This window comes from Pristis pectinata, chromosome 2, assembly GCF_009764475.1.
Source record: "Pristis pectinata isolate sPriPec2 chromosome 2, sPriPec2.1.pri, whole genome shotgun sequence".
Taxonomy (NCBI): domain Eukaryota; kingdom Metazoa; phylum Chordata; class Chondrichthyes; order Rhinopristiformes; family Pristidae; genus Pristis; species Pristis pectinata.
The window spans coordinates 42,079,434-42,097,311 of record NC_067406.1 but is presented as its reverse complement, the minus strand read 5'-3'; the positions used below and the strand labels follow the sequence as shown (position 1 = coordinate 42,097,311).

The 17,878-nt window shown below is 39.1% G+C and overlaps 2 protein-coding genes across 3 annotated transcripts in view; one reads left to right on the top strand and one right to left on the bottom strand.

The window, feature by feature from the left end:
* The window catches only part of LOC127579985 (involucrin-like), a 513,761-nt gene that overhangs the window by 308,167 nt on the left and 187,716 nt on the right, over positions 1-17,878 (bottom strand). The window lies entirely within an intron of this gene.
* The window catches only part of npr2 (natriuretic peptide receptor 2), a 132,720-nt gene that overhangs the window by 19,087 nt on the left and 95,755 nt on the right, over positions 1-17,878 (top strand). For both annotated transcript variants that reach the window (XM_052032917.1, XM_052032926.1), the window contains exon 5: positions 2,257-2,392. In XM_052032917.1, coding sequence (XP_051888877.1) covers positions 2,257-2,392 — 136 coding nt within the window. The remainder of the gene's footprint in view (positions 1-2,256; positions 2,393-17,878) is intronic.

The window sequence follows — 17,878 nt, the reverse complement described above, 5'->3', positions numbered from 1 at the left end:
CCAGCTTCTAAATTTTTAGCATAAATGTGAATGGTCTCATTAAGTTTGTCAATGGTGATCACAGGATGTTAACATCGGGGGAAAAGGTGAAGATATCACTGCACAATGTCTAGTGAAGGTAGTTAAGGAGATGGTCATTGCTTGCCACTTGCTGTTTATCAGACTATCCCTTATTGTTGTTCAGGTCCTGCTGCAAGCCGGCATGAGCTGTTTCATTTCCCTGTGAAAGGACTTGAGCATTGGGCAGTCATCTCCAAGCGTCCCTGTTTCTGAGATTATGAAAAAAGAGAGGTCACAGCTGGGGCAGTTAGGATGCCACCCTGAGGAACTCCTGTAGTGTGGTCCTATGTCTATGATGATTGACACCTCCACCCCAATCAGCAATCATTTTCCTTTTGTGTGAGTTACAACTCCCACCAGTGGAAAGTTTTCTTCTCATTTCCTCCAACTTCTATTTTAGTAGAGTTCATTGAGTCGCATATCCTTCCCTGATTAAAAAGATTGGGATCGACTTGTGAGCATTAATGAGAACCATGGCAGTTGTCCACTATTTGTGAGGTTCTCAGTGTAAAGAACAGAATGCCTGGGGTAATCCATACACTCCTGTATCTTGCTTGGCATGGAGGTGGTGAAAGCTTACAAAACTCGATAAAATTGGCAAAATGTACAATCCTAATTGATGCTATTTCTGAAGATCTAACAAGGTTGCTCCAATGGGTCAGCTGGAAAGAGGAAGAGGACATGGGCTTTTGCCACACAGCTGGAGTAGAGAAACAGCAGCTACAGTATTGCACTAAAAATCCAGAGCCCAAATTCAAATCCTACCCTTGTAGTTAGTGAATTCAAATTCCTATTAATTAGGTGAATCTAGAAAAAAAGAGTATTATTAATGGTGACCAGTGAGCTACCAACTTTTGTAGAAATTTAAATAGAACCTTTCATTTTTGCTCAGTCTGACGTATAAATGACACCATATCTCACAGTAATATTAATATCTTAACTGCCCTCTGAAAATATCCAGCAAGGTACTTGGTAATATCACATTGCTGGCCATATATGCTACAGTGTTTTAAGGGCAACCAAGGTTGGACAGCAATGTCCATATCCTGTAAATAAATGAAAAAGCAAAATGTAGGAGAATTAGCATTGGATGTGGTTTCGGGCCCTGCTGCCTGCAGCTATATAGCTGGTAATACTCTCACTGCCTGAGTCAGGTGGTTGAGAGTTCAAGTACTGTTCCAAAGACTTGAACACAAGCAGCTGACAATGGAATACAGTGGGGGTGCCCCAATATGTGTCTTCCAGACGAGACATTCAGATGAGGCCCAGTTTGCTCCATCAGTTGGACATTAAAGATCTCAGTGCAATGGGGAAGAACAATTGTTTGTCCTAGGAAATACCTGTCAAGGTATTGCTTTATAGATATTTCTTATAGATCATCATGTTTGTTATTATCATATTGTTGTTTAAGGTTATAATGAGCAAATTTTCTGCATTTTTTATACTGCTATTGCGACTATACTTTAAAAGCCATAAAATGCTTTGGGGTAGACTGACTGTGTGGAAAATCTTGGTATGAAGTCTTTTTCATTCTCTGGTCGTACTGGGGATGGGGCTGGGGATCCAGTGTGAGAGGATACGAGGTTAATGTATGGTCCTTTTTTCTGTAGAATTGGAAATTCCAAGTCTCTAGTCTTTTCAAATGTGATCTTTCCTTTCAATGTGATACTGGATCTAAGGAAATATTTTATGGTTCCCCAAGCTTAAATAACCTCATCAATGGGCTACAAACTATAGAATCCACTACAATATAGCTATATAACTATACATATAACTAGATTTCAGATGTAGCCAGGAACCATTACTCTCAAAAATTGCAGCAGGATCAGGCAGGCCACCTGGCCCCTTCAGTGATCTAGCCAATACAACCATCTTGGGTGGATAGTTCCAGAGATTCACCACCTTCTGTGAGAGATTCCTACACACCACGGCTTTCAATGACCACCTCCCTAATTTTGTAACTATGTCCCCTCATTCAAATCTTCCCATCAGTGGAAACATTGCAACATCTGCTCTGCCATGTCTTCTTAGGATCTTGTATGTTTCAATAAGATCACCTTCATTCTTCTAAAGTCCAGAGAATGCAGGTCCAACTTATTTAGCCATTTGTGATAGGACAAGTGTTGTAAACACCCTCCAACAAACAGTCCAGTTGAAGGTCTTGCTAAAACTGCATTTTCCATTTTTATTTTTCAGGTAAATTTTATTGCTGGTTGTTTTTATGATGGAATTTTGCTGTATGCTAAGGCTCTGAATGAGACACTAGCAGGAGGAGGATCCAAAAAGGATGGATTGTCAATCACCAGGAAGATGCTGGATCAGCAGTTCCAAGGTAAGTTTGAAGATCTGTTACTGATGCTTCTAATCGAAAACTTTTGGTTTGCCTTTTATTGCTGCCTATCAATGAACTTCATTGATATAATATGTAAAGGTATATCTTTAAAATATATTTAAGATTTGATATGTGCAGTTAATATATAACAAAATATTTGGTAACATTATAACTACGGACCTAATTTCGATTTGTTTATTTATTCATTTTCTGGGATCTGGGCATTGCAAGCAAGGGCAGCATTTAATTTCCATCCCTAATTACCCTCTAAGGTGGTGGTGAGCTGCTGTCTTAAACTGCTGTAGTCTTTCTAGTGAAGGTTATCTCACAGGCAGGGTTTTTTAGGAGATGGACCCAGTGACAATGAAGGACCATGATAGAATGTTGTGTGACTTGGAGAGGAACCTGCAAGGAAACACAAGGTTACACATCCTGCCTTGGGATAGCAAATGGAGTAAAGTGAATTCTTAAAGCCTTTTGACTTTGAATTTGGATTTACTGCTGTAAAATTGCAAATGGTTCAGCCCCACTAAAATTACAAACAAAATGCAGTTTCCTATGTTGCCTCTTGGTAAATCTGCAGTGTCACCTCTCTAAGGTCATTATATCTTTCTTGAGTTAGAGCTAGAATTGAAGCAATGTGCCAGATGGCATCTGTCCAAGACTGTACAGCTGAAGCATAACTTTCATGCTTATGTGTTCCAGCCTCCTTGAGATTAATGGCCACATTCCATTTACTTTTTACTTTTCATATCTGTGCAGCAATCTTTAATGATTTGTGCAAATGGACAATAAAATTAATTTATTCCTTTGTTATTTTTAATTTCTTCCCAGTTTCCAAGTTTAATATTTCTTCAAGCCAAAGTGGATTATTTTATACTTCCTTACATTAATATCATCTTCCACAGTTATGCCTACTTGCTTACTGGAAGTAGGTTTGACACTGTGCAATATTATAACATGGATAGTAAAGAATAAGCAATTTTGGTTGTCTTCTGATACAGGTTTCAATTGATATCAATGTCTATTGACCATGTGAATTTGTAACCTCCAACTTCCATCTACATAACTATTCTTCCTAACTTGGTGTCATTTGTAAACAGGGATATACTACTCCATTCCTTCATCCAAGTCATTGCTTTTTATGGTGGAAAGCTAAAGACCCAGTAAAATACTGTGTCATATCTGCTAATAATCTAATTTCTACTTCTCAACCAATTGTCAATCAATGGCCCATAGTTATCTCCAATTCAATGTACTCTTATTTATGCTGATAATCTCTTGTGCCAAGCCTTGTTAAATGCCTTCCAAAGTCTATACAGAAAAGCATATGTTGACATTTTCCAATTGACATCTAATGACCGTCTCAAAAAATTCAACAAGCCAGATGTATCCTTCCATAAATTCATATTGGTTTGCTTTGATCTGCTTATACTTGTTAAAATATTAATTGAGCTGCCAGTTTCTAAATCTAGAGAGTTTAGAAAGTCTAACTAATGTTACTGCACTCACTACTCATGATTCCTTTAATTAGCAGGTCCACATAATTTGTTGAGTCCAATATATTCCCCATTACTAGTATATACATATTAAATTCCTGTTTTCCTCCTCTTGAATCTTTTGGGGCTTTTGTATGCTGCTGGTATTTTGTCTCATTTGTTTGCTGTGAAAAGATATACAGAGTGTTTACTTAGTAAGTTTGACATTTGCATATCATCAGTGATGTCTTATTTGTACCGATCTTTACTAAACCAGTGTTTCATTAATGCCAAGTTTCATTTTGGCATCTCTTCTAGAGCTTCCAAGGCTATGCCTTCAAATACCTTACTTTTGCAATCTCTTCCAGCAATTATTCAAAATCATTATCTTTCCAAATTTTGTCAAGTTTCTCCTTAGGATGTCTCTTTTGTCTCACCCTACCTTTTTGTTACTTCTACTTAGTGATTTCATCCAACTTCATAATTCTATCAGTCCCATCTTCTGATTTTATTACTGCCCCCCCCCCCCTTATCCCACACATCATAACAACCTTACCATGACAATAATGACTACTTTTCAAAAATGTATTTCATTGGCTGTGAAACACACAGTGAAATTGTCAGGTTGTGAAAGGTGCTATATAGAATACCTATATAGCCCCATTCACAAATTTATTTCGGAACTCTCTTGATACTTACTCCCATTAACTTTATGTCTTTTGACATTGTAAAAACTTTTCTCTCTTTTGTCATTCTTCATCTGTGTCTTTCCTTAAACTCCTGGCATTCTACCTGTCTGGATCTAAGATCTCCATCAATATTCGGGTATCTCTGATCATTTTCTTCACTCTCTTAACTTTCTCAGGCCTGCTTTACTCCCATTATTATCAATTTCTGTGGCTATTATAATCCTTCCACAATTCACTCTCTAACTCCCAAGTTACCCACCTTTGCCCTGCCTATGTCTTGATTTATGTGCCAAGTATCCTCTCTCTTCAGCTTTCATGGTCTGATTACAATTTCCCACACCATCTCTCGTTCATAGCAGTTCTGATTTCCTCCAAGACCAAAATGTACAAAGTTGAATATTTATTTGATGCAACTGTGATGGATACTCATTTTCGAGGTCCCAAGAAGGCTTGTTGTTAACCTCAGCTTTTTAGCACAACAGCATGACCTGTCCAAAGGTCAAGAAGTAGTCACTCATTAAGCTAAAATCTCTCTTGCAAAAACAGCAGAAATTTTCCAAGGCTCAAGATGTTTGTTGTTTGCTAAGTTCAGCTTCTAACCAATATTCCCTGCTCAGCCTCTTAACATAAACAAGAGAACAAGGGGATCCATGTTTACTTAATTGTACACTCCAGTCACCTGGCCTGAAAATGTGGTTGAAAAATCATCACATGGCAATGATGTCAACTAAGTGGAAAAACAGTATAAATGTTAGACAGCAGTCAGGGTAGGAGAGAATGACAGAGAGAAGGGGTTACAGAAAGACCTAGAATTTATTCCCCAGCCTTTGGTTTTTGCGATGGATGACTTGTTCGTCAGCAACTTGTTGGTATGACTTTTTAGCTTGTAAGAATTGTATTTGTGTTTGGAAATCATTTCTAAGTTACAAGTTGTTGTTAAGAATTACTTATTGGAATTAAACATGTCTCTTAAAATAAAATAAACTGTTTAAACTGCTTTGTTAGCTGGAAGTATCTTCTCCTTGGTTGGGAATAATAGTGATTATTGACAGCTAGACCTTTCTGTGGAGACTAATGTAGTGAAGTAAACTGGTCTTTGAAGTGTAGATTGATACAGTATAATCTCCCTATAGTGAGGGTACTCGTAGATACTTATGCCAGATAGAACTTAAAAGTCTTGACTTAAGTTTAGAGCTCTCGGACGATACACTCAATATCATCACGCAACTGCCCTCCTGGTTTGATGATATCAATACATCTCCTTGTCCTTATTTAGTCGCTGATTATTTCAGAATCATCCTGGAGGGTAAATGTAATCCTAGGTTCCATACACATTGACTCCATCAAATTATTCCTCTTCTATAACATTTCCTCGAGCACCACAACAAGAAACATAGGAGCTCATAAAATTACTTACAGTCAGGGTTGAGGGCATTCATAAAATATAATCCCACTAATTTCTCACTCCCATACAATTGTCTTTGCTTTTGGCAGCTGTGTCCTACACTTTTTCCCTCTACCTGTCACACTCTTCACAAGACCGACCAATGCTCCTACACAATTCCCAATTACCCAATTTAATTCCTTTGCCCATGTGAGATTTAATTTTAAATGGTTCCCATTTCTTCAGCAAACCATCAAGGCAAATATCAAATCTCCCCTTCTTAAAACGTCCTCCTTGTGTCCATCTTTAATTATCTCCTCCTCATTGCTCGCCTCTGACTCCTTTTGAGTCTATGAACTGACTGTTACCACTCGGTTTCATCTCCATTACTCCTGAAAATGCATTTTAGTTACTGTAATCCTCATGATTTTCATTGTTATCTTAAGTCTAACTGGCAATTAATATGGTTGATTATACTATTTTCCAGTTACTTTCCCTCCCTTTCATGGTTCCAATGCTGCTGATAGAAAAACAGCCAATCCTGCAATAATTTTTCTTTCTTGCTCAATGTGGACACATCCAAGAATCTCTGCTTGGTCACCTTCTTCTTCCTGCACATCTTGGTGACATCAATAGGCATTTTTGTTAGTTTTTAAAGAGTATCTTTCTTCACCCCTCGACTTCAGTCTTCCATTTGTTAAACTGGAGATAGAGGATTCTTGGACATGATTTCATTTTGTACTATTTGTTTGGCACTAAGTGGTAGGTGACATCCAACTATCTTCAGATTACTATAAGGAAAAATGAACCTACCACTTTGGTTCCAGTTACAGTCTCTGGTCCCTTGCTTTTATTCCACTTGCTTCACCAATTAATCTTGCTGGTTGTATCTGACTATTTGTACTGTTTGATCCTGATTTCCATCATTTGCTTTTCTCATCCTCTGCTTCAGTACCTCTGTTCAAGAAACCAACGTAGATGCTATTGTCACTTCCATGCTGTTTAAAACAATTCTGCTGCTGACCATTTTATTCATTTACGGACTGTGAACATTGCTGGCAAAGCCACTATTTATTAGCCTTTCATAATGACCTTTGAGAAGATGGTTGTGAGCTGCCACCTTGGAATGTCACTGTCCTTATGGTGAAGATATTCCCAAGGTGCTAACAGGTAGGGACCTTGAGAAGTACCATTTAAGAAGATTGTCTTGTCTAGATCAGTGCTGAGCACCTTGAATACTTGCACTCACCCAAACAAGTGAAAAGTCTTCCAATACACTCTGCCTTGAGCATTGGAGAAAGGCTGAAATGTCAGAATCTGGATCACTTGCTGCAGAATACCCAGCCTCTAACTTGCTCTCGAAGCTGGAGTATTTATGTGAATGGTCCAGTTAAGTTTCTGGTCAGTGGTGATCTTTGGATGTTGATGGAAATGATGAAATGGCCAACACTTAGAGAAGGTAGAGATGGAGATGGCATCATCTATTAGTTGCCATTTATCAGACCATTCCTAAATGTTGTTTAAGTCATGCTGCAAGCAGACATGAGCTGTTCACTTCCTCTGGACTTGTAATGGATGTGAACATTTGTGCAATCATCTCCAAACTTCCACTTTCCCACTGCCGATGCAGTTAAAGATGTTTAGGCCAAGGATGCTATGATGAGGAACTCACAGGGCTAAGAACACCCCTTACCAAGCAGAAATCATTTTCCTTTATGTGAGTTATGACTCCAGCCAATGGAGAGTTTTCTTCCTGTTTCCCAGTGATGTTTGTTTAACTGGGCTCATTAATGCCTCATTCAGTAAAATGCTGCCTTGATGATAAGGCCAGTCATTCCCACATCACATCTTGTGTTCAGCTCTTCCGTCCATGTTTAGATCAAGGCCAGAATGCGCCTGGATTCACGTGACCCTGGTAGTGACTATCAAGAAGCAGATTATTGGGAATTGTGGAAACATAAGAGGCTGCAGATGCTGGAATCTAGAGCAACAAGCAATCTGCTGGAAAAACTTAGTGGGTCGAGCAGCATCTGGGGGGGGGGGGGGGGGAGAAGGAATTGTTGATGTTTTGAGTCAAAACCCTTCTTTAGGATTGAGTGTGGATAGGGAAGATAGCCTGTATAAAGAGGAGAGGGGAAGTGGTGAGATAGGTGCCAGCAGGTGATTGGTGGACTGAGGCGGGTTGAAGGATGATGGGTAGATGAAGCCAGGTAAAGGAGGTGGAGGGGTTAGTGGCCATCTCCTCTCTCCACCCTCCGTCCTCATGCAGGGTTTTGACCCGAAACATTGGCAATTCCTTTCCCCCCCTTCAGTCGATGCTTGACCGCTGTTCCTCCAACAGATTGTTTGTTGCTTACTGCTAATTGCCACTTGATAGTAATTTGAATGAATCCTTCCTTAGTTAATTACTTAATTAATTACTTAATTACTTAGCTGATAATTGAGTACAAACAATTATATTTTAGATATTTTTTTATTTATAATAGTTTATATTTGTATAAAAACAAGGGGAAAGCAATAACAGAATGCAGAATATATTTACAGTGACAGTTACAGAGAAAGTGCAGTGCCGCTAGAAAATAAGGTGCAAAGGCCATGATGAGGTAGATTGTGAGGTCAAGAATACATCTTTAATGTACAAGAGGTCAATTGAAGAGTCTTATGTAATATGTTTCTTTAAATGTGAAGACCAAATCTGCATGCACTACTCCAGAAGTGGCCTCAACAAAACCTTGTTGTAGGTAGATGCGTTTATTCCTATACTCCATCCCTTTTGCATATGCCAGCACAGGCATAATGAGTTGAGTGACCACCTCCTGTGCTAACCTTTCTATGATGTTTAAGCTAGGCTCATCCATCATCATTTTCCTTGTTGCTCTTCATTGCTTCCCTTCTGCCATTTGCAAGATGTTCATGTCCCATCCTTGTCTACGGTCTTCAGTGGTCTTGCTCATTATTGTTACGAGCCTTTCTATCTTGTTCTCTTGGGCTCTCGTTCTGATACCTTTTAATGTCTTCCTTGCCACTTGAAAGTCAGTTAAATTTTCCTTCAGCTAAATTTTCCACCTCATTTTGTAATCTTTCTTGAAAGTGACCATTCCTAAAATGTATTGGTAATGCACACACTAGAGATTTTAAGAGTTCAGTTTTCAAAAAGGAATGCTGTTGACAGTCAATGCCCCAAATAACAGCAAGTAAGAAGGCAGCAGGAAGCATTATATTACACTCAGTGCTGTTGACTCAAGCAGTTGTCTTTCTGGCAAGGTTACTGCATTATATAAAATGGTCATAATTTATTTTAAAGAAAAGGATGGAAGGTCAGTCTGAGAGCTACTAACCGTTACTCTTTTAACTGGTCAATAATTAGCTCGGAGAAGGATATTGCTGCAGCTTATAAATGTTAATGTTGTGCAATCAGCAGTGTTTATCTTGCTGTATTTCTTAATGGGATGAAGTAATGCATCTTAAAACTAAACTGCATAAATATTTAAAATTGTTAGGAAACCAGAAATCTGGAGTTGAAAATAATGTGCTTTATATCTGCGTTTAACCCTCAAAGCACTCATCACATTTGTGGCAGCTGCAGTCATTTCCTGTTTACATTGCAGAGAAATAGTTTATCTCGCTGTTTTCTTTTCTAACTGTGTAATCTTTTCAGCTTTCAAATGACTGATTTCTTTCTTGCAACATCTATAAAGAGTGTAATTATGTGAGAAATGGGAGCTCGCAGGTCTAAGTTACATTGATGGCTGTTGAGTCACTGTTTGGCTAAGGATAAGAGAAGCTGCGCTCAGGAGTGTCTGAAAGCTAAATTAAACAACAATATTAGGAGAAAGCTGAAGTTTGCTGAGATTGTTAAGTTGAAAAATATCCTGCAAGGTCCAGTGAGGGGAGAACTTTTTAAAAATAAAAAAAACTGCAGCTGCTGAAAATCTGAAATAAAAAAACAAAATAGTGGAAACACTCAGCAAATGAGGCAGCATCTGTTGAAAGAGAAGCGGTGTTATGTTTTAGACTGAAGACCCTTCATCAGAATGGGAAAGTGAGAAAGCCTCTCAAAACTCGGCTTCACACAGCTGCAAGCAGAATCCCTCTTCGAGGGGTGTGCAGACCTGAGCATTGGATTACCTTGCACTAAGTTAGGCTGCGCTGTTTGCAGCAAGGCAAAGAAGATGCTAAGAACACACAACAGGTCAGGCAGCATCTGTAGAAAGGGATAATATTTTGGGTTGATAATATTTTATCAGGATCAGGCAATGGTTAGAAGTCAAACTTGTTTTAAGTTTGCAGGGATGGGAGAGGGGTGGAATTAACAAAGGGAATATTTGTGATATGGTGAAGACCAGGAGAGGTTGAATGAGTCATGCAGTGGTGGTGCCAGATGAGTGAGGGTGATGAAAGCTTTGGGTGGAGGAGAATTAAATAGAAGAAGATGTCTGAGAATGGGGGGTGGGGGTGGGGGGAGAATGCTGAACTGTGGATACGAAACACTGCCGAGGCTAGAAATCTAAAATAAAAGAGGATGATGGATCCACTCAGCAGATTGAGCAGCACATTGTGAGAAAGAAAAATGGAGTTCACTTTATTGGTTGATGACCTTCTGGTATAAACTGGAAAGCCTGGTTGTCTGAGACTGTTGAATTCATTATTCAGTCCCAAGAGCTATAACATGCCCTGGTGGAAGATCTAATGCTGTTCATTGAGCATGGGAACAATGTTAGAGGTGGGATTGTGAAGGAGAATTAAAGTGAAAAGCACTGGAAACTTGGGGTCAAACTTGTGGACTAAACAGAGGTGCTCTGCAAAGTGGTCAACCAATCTGCCTCTGGTTTCTCTGATGTGGAGGAGACAACATCATGAGCACTAAATGCAATATGTTGGATTTGAAAAAGTATACGCAAATAGCTCTTTCACCTGGAAAGAGTGTTTGGGTGCCTGGGTGGTGGGACAGGAACAGATAAAAGGGTGAGTATTGCATTGGAAAGTGCCGTGAGAAGGGCAATGGGTGTTGATGGAGATAGAAGAATTAATCAGGAAACTGAAAAGGAATCAGTGCTTTCTAAAACCTAAGAGGGATGATTTGTATGATGGTGACATTAATTTCTTCTAACATGATGAGTTATTTAGTGGAACCGGGCTGAATATAAGAAAGTTGACACAAGATATATTTCTGGAAATGGGAAGAACCAAATAACTTGTCTTTCTGTGAAAGCATTAGTTTAACTAAATTTCTTTCAAGACCTGTTTCCAATTGTGCCATTTAGTGTGACGAGTTTTTCAAAATTATTAAGCAAGTGAGGTGCTGTTTTAAAATCAAAAGAATTGAGTTGTTTGTGAATTTTGTATTACTGGTTATGACAATATTAAAAGGAATTTCGGAAGGGAAGGGAATAGAACAGTAGAAGCAGGTTATGAGGAGATAAAGAACGCAGAAAGGGTGAGATGGTGTTCCATGCAAAAAACAATGCAAGTATGCCAAAATCTGTGAAGGTGCTGTATTTTATGTGCTGTTTCTCCATCAGTAGATTTAATACCAAAGAAGAGAAAGTATGATGTTCAAACCTATTGCTCTCACCATTACTCCTGCTCCCCTCTACTCATGTAATTTTGTGAGATGCGAACAGGGCTTCTGCTGCAATGATGCTATGGTAGCAGAGGAGCAAGAAGATCTCCCCCAAAGCTCCAGCTTTGGTTAAATATTTCTTCTGTACTTTTTCTGTACTCATCCTGATAAAGGGAAATAACATTTTCAATACAAAAACAAAATATTGCTCTTACTGGAAATCCTAAGTAAGTACTGAAAACACTCAAGTGTTCAGACAGTGTCCGCAAAGAGAGAAAACAAATTAACTCTTTGTGTTGATGATGTCAAGTTATAGATCACTGTCAGCACTATTTCTCAATCAATAACCTATCAGAATATCTAAGTTTGAATAACTGATCCTTCCTGCTATGCCTTTAGTTTTTTTCCATTCCCTGAACTAGTATCCATGGTGCTTCACAATGTAAATCTCTTTGATATTTGATGAACCATATGTTTTGCACTGAATGTGATCGACGAGAAGCTGGAGAACTAGAGACTTCCCAAATTAATTTTACTTTAGATTTTCAACAATCGTCTGAGAAAGGAGATTTCCTTCAATCAGCTTGAACTGGGTTTGACCTTGCTTATAAACATGGAAACATAATTTTGCAAATCATGGCACCACCCAGTTCCTGATCTCATTAGATTTGCTTTGGTTGCACCTTTGTCTATGTTCTTTATATGATGGATCTGCGTATATTAATTTGATCGTGGCCCAGCATCCAGGTCAGCACTGTGCAGCGATAAGCTTAACCCCTCCTTTGTCGGTAACAAATCACAATTAAAATGTGATCAAATGTATCTGTATTAGGTTAAATGCATCACATAATCATTTCTGTCCCAAAGCTAGTTGTCAGACATCTCTAGATTAAAAATACTATCTACAATGTCAATAACAAATGCATTAAAATGTTTTCATTGGAATTTTGAGTGCTAGTTTACAAAGTGTTAGCTTTTTGTTCACAAACAATTAAATGATTGATGGATTCTATACATGCTGTGGAATATAATCAAATTTATTTTCAAATGTGCTCAAATAAATTCAGATGCATTATGCTTTATTACAGCACTACATGAATAAAGATAACTTGATTCTTTAGAATAAAGCAATTGTGACAATTTCCAGGTCAAATTGTGACTTTCCCGAAATTTGAATGGGCACACTTTGTTGCTAACCACCATTGCACACCAGCGGTAATATACACATAAAACATGCTTCACATGATGATATTCCCTATGCAAAGCTGGAACGCTTGTCAATGAACCTTCCCCAAACTTGGATATGTCTGATAGCTTGTGTCATCTCTATCAAATTCCCACCATGGTGCTGAGCCTCAGAGCCTGAACAGCAAAGGTTCCAGCCTCTGTTTTCCCTGATCCCCCAGTTCCCAGATTGCCCTGATTCCTCAACTCGCAGGTGGTGACCCTAATATCTTATGTTTCCCTCCATCAAATAAAACACTGGCCATATGGCCAACTGCCACCATTTCCACCCAACCAAAGGAGAACTCAATGTCCAGCTCCCTGGCATTCGGAGGAAATTGCCTAACGGTCACTATATACCATTCAAACTATTTGTCCTCGCATGTTGCTGGAGTTTGCAGCAATGTCCACTGAAACTGTCACTGGCACATCACACAATGAATCTAAAATGGGTGCACATCAATTTCTAGGCCTCTGTGATTTGAAGAATGGGGAATAAAGCATTAAACAGTGAGAAACTAGTTGATGTAAAGACAGTCTGTTCATTCATGAGGCAGAGAAAGTAGGCATATGGATGCCCCAAGCAGTTCTGAAAGCAAATTGTATTCTGTCTTTAGTTATGAAGGGGTTGTACAGATGTGAGGAACCCTTGCTGAGGTTGTACAGGCCTTTGATGAGATCTCTCTGGAGTACCGTGCACACTTCTAGTATCTGCACTGTTCCTGTTTTTTGAGTCAATCCTGCATTCACTATGTTGATCCCTGGATGAGTGAATTCTCCACAGAGAAGACCAGGTATACTAAGCAGAGTTTAGAAAATAAGCAGTGATCCCACTGAAATGTATAATATTCTGAATGGGATTGACAAAGTAGATATAGAGTTTTCTCCAGCGGAGGTGCCCAGAAGTGGAGGATAAGGGTGTGGAAAGAGAAACAGTGGAAAGAGAGGCAGAAGTAATATCTTCAGTCTGAGATGCATCATCAGAACTTGGAAAGAGAGATAAAATGTTGCTTTTAAGTTGCAGAGAAGGTGGTGGGAGGATTGGATAGGACAAAGGGAATATCTACGTTAGGGTGAGGCAAAGTCATATGGGTTAATGGAGCAGCTAGAGGGGGATTATATTTCTTTGCCTGTTTTATGAGATGCTAATAGCAGGGCTATGGGACATGCCCAGCAAGTCAGGCTGTACAAATGAGGAGAGAAAGGCTGAGTCAATATCACAAATGATTGACTTCATTAAAAATGGCCATTTTTGAAGGCTACAATGTGCCCAGATAGAAGGTGGTGTTGTTACTTGTGTTGGACCTTGTAATCATTTCCTCTTCTCTATCCCATTCTGAACCTATCACCTAGAGATGGGGTCAGAATGGGTTAGAGAAGAGGAAATGGGAAGATCCAGGTCACTCCTGTGGACTGAATGCATGTGCTTTGCTAAGCAATTGCCTAATCTGTGTTTAGTTTCTCCAGTGTAGCACCAACATAGTTCATCAAGTGTGAGCCCATCTTGGTGAAACATCAACTGCAGTTTAATGGATTGCCTGATGTCAGTAGACCTTTCTCTTACCTTACGTCCTTTTGATGTAAGAGGGACAATGATACCGTCTAACCCAGGAGTTCCTGATGCTCCTCAGAGTTTGTGGGATTTTTTTTCCAGTGGGGTCCCTGATGGATATGCCTTTATTATGGTATTGTTGGGTTGTTATCTTCCACTGACAGTTCTGTAAAATTTGCCAAACATATCATATCTGCAGTCTAACACACAGAAGGCTCACTCTTGCTGTACACCTGGTGTGATCCTAATGTAATGGCAGCCTTGTAGTCCTGCAGATTTTCTAGACCAATTTGTTTTAATTCTTTAAGTAAAATCATAACTGTCTTGAGACAGTTAGATTCTTGCATTCTTCTTTGTTATAAATAGACCTTGAAGCATGCGGGCAATAATTTTTGCAGATGTTCATTGACAGTATGTTTTATAACTTCTTAAATGTTGCAAAGGACTTCCAGTGCTCAAAGATTAAGAATTTGTTTTTAAAGATGCTGGAACACTAATTGAATTTAAGAATATGAATAGAGTTCTATTAAAAGCCTGAAATTTTGCAACAATTTTGGGAGCAGAACTGTACTAAAATTGATCAATCTTGCTTGATTACTTTGTTGCCGACTCTTTATAGATGTTGAAATGGTTCCAATGAACCCATGCAGTGGTCAAAGGGATTAAGGGAAAGTCAGAGCGTAGTTTCATGTAAATTATGGTTTTGAAATTGTTGGATCGGGCCTGATTAAAATATGTTGTAGTGATTGCAACATTTTAATCTGTGGGGAATTAGAAATAATGATGTTTTCAGTAACTGTCTGTTCTAGCAAATCTACCATGGCATTAGTCACAGAATGTCTGTGGTTTCAAACACATTTATGTTTTTTAGCCAGCAAGTTGATTTGTTCTTTTATGATCAGTTTCTGAGGGAAATGGTCCAATTAAGCAAATGCAGGTCACTTTACTTGCATGTAAGCTCTTGAGGTCAATCAGAGAGCAACTACTTGTAAATTTATGGGTTCAGGTGAGAAATAAAAGTTGAGAGCAACTGATTTTTGTTTTTATTTTGCCTTGCCCTAATGATATATAGAATTTAAAGTTTGAGATTTAGTCTTCACTGGCACAGATGGAAAGCATTTATATATGTATACAACAGACTTATTGATGGAATGTTAAAAATTTTCTTATATTATCCACTTCTCCACAAATATTATTTCGACTTGTCACAGTTTAGTAATGATTTTATGTCAACATTTATAATTTAGTTTTCATTGAGTAACTATTTTCTTTTTCTAAACATCACCCTTTGAATGTTATATTAACTATTCTCTAGTAATACCATTTTGGCGCCACTTGCTACCATTTTGCTTGTTCCCAATCCTTTGACTCTGTGTTTATCAAGTGAGTTTCATTCAATAACCACGATCATCAGGATACGATTCCTTGGTCTTCTCCTGTACTTAAGCTGTCATAACTGCCAACCTTTGGTTAATACCATTCTCGCAATATATCTAGTTTGTTTATGTTGGCCATCCATTCCAAGTCAGGAGACTCCTAGCTATCTTGTCTTTATTTCCTTGTGGTTCCTTTAAGGCTTCTTCCTATATCATTCAGCCCTTCAAGTCTATGCTGGCTCTCCGAGCAATTCCATCAGTCCTTTACTTTTTTCTCTGTAAACTTTTCTCTGTCACATGCCCATGACTTCCCACTGATTCTCCTGCCACCCACCTGTACTGGAGATAATTTTTCAGCCAATTAATCTATCAGCATGCCTTTGAAATGTGGGAGGAAACCAAAGCACCTTGCAAAAGCCCACCTGGTCACAGGGAGAATGTACAAACTCTATACACAAATCATCATAGATCAGAATTGAGCTGTGTAGTAGCAGCTCCAACTATTGTGCCCGGTGTTAAATTGGCTGCCTCCAGTTTACAATCTCATTCTTCATGATCTTCCTGTATTATATCCCGCTGTGATCTCTCAGCTTCACACTATACATTGAATCCCTGAGCTCCGACCCTACTGCTGCTCCTCACTTCATTAATTTACTGATTTGTTGGTGTACATTCTGTGCAATGAATTCATTTCTCAACATTTAATTTGCAATTGCCCGCTGCTGATTTTTTTTTACATTTTTTTAGTTCCCATTGTTCTGTGACTTTTATGATTGGGGGCCCCACGGTTTCATAGGTTGCTGATTATTTCTGCACAGGTTGCTGATTATTTCTGCTGCATCATCCTTGGTGATTCATGAGCCATTACTGTTTGGTCACACAAACCCAGAATTGTTTTGGTGCAGAAGCATAGAATCATTGTGGGGCAGGAGAAGGCCATTCATTGAGTCCATGTCAGCTTCTTGTAGAGCAATCTATTTAATTACATGACCCACTCTTTTCCTGCAGTCCTCAAGTGCCTGTAACACTGAAAGCTCTGATTACTGAGATGGTGTTTGATTCCGTAGATTCAGATCTCCTTTTGTAATTACTTTTTGTTCCAGTTAATTCTGATGTGATGTGGAATGGGAGTAGTTGCCCCTCCCAGATCCAAATTAAGGTTGGTAGGACCCCTTGCAACTGACTGAACATACTCACACGTTAGAATGCTCTCATTCAATAGGAGTTTGACTTTTAGAGTTTGGGAGGTATCTCTGATGACATTACACACAGTTGGTAGCCCTCTCAGGTAGATGCTTGCTTCTAATTCTGACTTTTTAAGATTTAAGTTGAATTATTTCACTGTTGCTGGCCTTGTATCCAACAGCCAAGACTCTAAGCTCCAGAAAAAACCCTTAAAGCGCTCCCATCTCGACGCCCTTTTCCTCCTTTTAAGATTCTGTTTAAAGCTCTCTCTGATAATTGTTGGTCATTTGTCCCAATAGAGCATATGGTCTATTGTTGGTTTTATTGTCAAGTACATCAGATTCCAGCACCTATAGCCTTTGTGTCCCCGTATATCACCCTCGAGCCTTTGCCACCACCTTCACCCTTCCCTCCCCCACCTGGCCCCATCTGCCTATTTTTCCTTATCTGCTTCCATCTATCACCCACCTCCATGCATGTCCCAATTCCATCACCCCTCCCCCACCTGGCTCCTTTTGCCCATCATCCTTCACCCCTCCTCTCTCCACCCGACACCTACTGGCTCCTGTCCTCTCTCTCTCTTTTCTCTCTTATTTTCTCTCTTTCTCTCTCTTTTTCTCTCTTACTCTCTCCTTTTTATACTGGCCACTCTCCACTCTCAGTCCTGATGCAGATTCTCAACATCAGCAATTCCTTTACCCGCACAGCTGCTGATAACTTGCTGAGTTCCTCCAGCAGTTTGTTTTTTTGCTCCAGTTTCCAGCATCTATAGTCTCTTGTGTGTCTGTCTATTTTATTGTCAAATAACATGCCCACAGAATGTCTTCGGGGCATTTCTGCTATCTTAAAGGTGAGAGTATCTACTCATTCACAGGAAAATAGACCTGCTTTTTATGGGTGAGTTGATAAAGCTTTGTGAATTGGTTCTTAAATTTGCAACAATTTGCAACTTGTTCTAGTAGCTATTTGAGTTGGGAAAGTTAAGAGTTCTGGGATTAGGGACTAATGGCAAAAGAGTTTGAAGGTTTTGTGTGT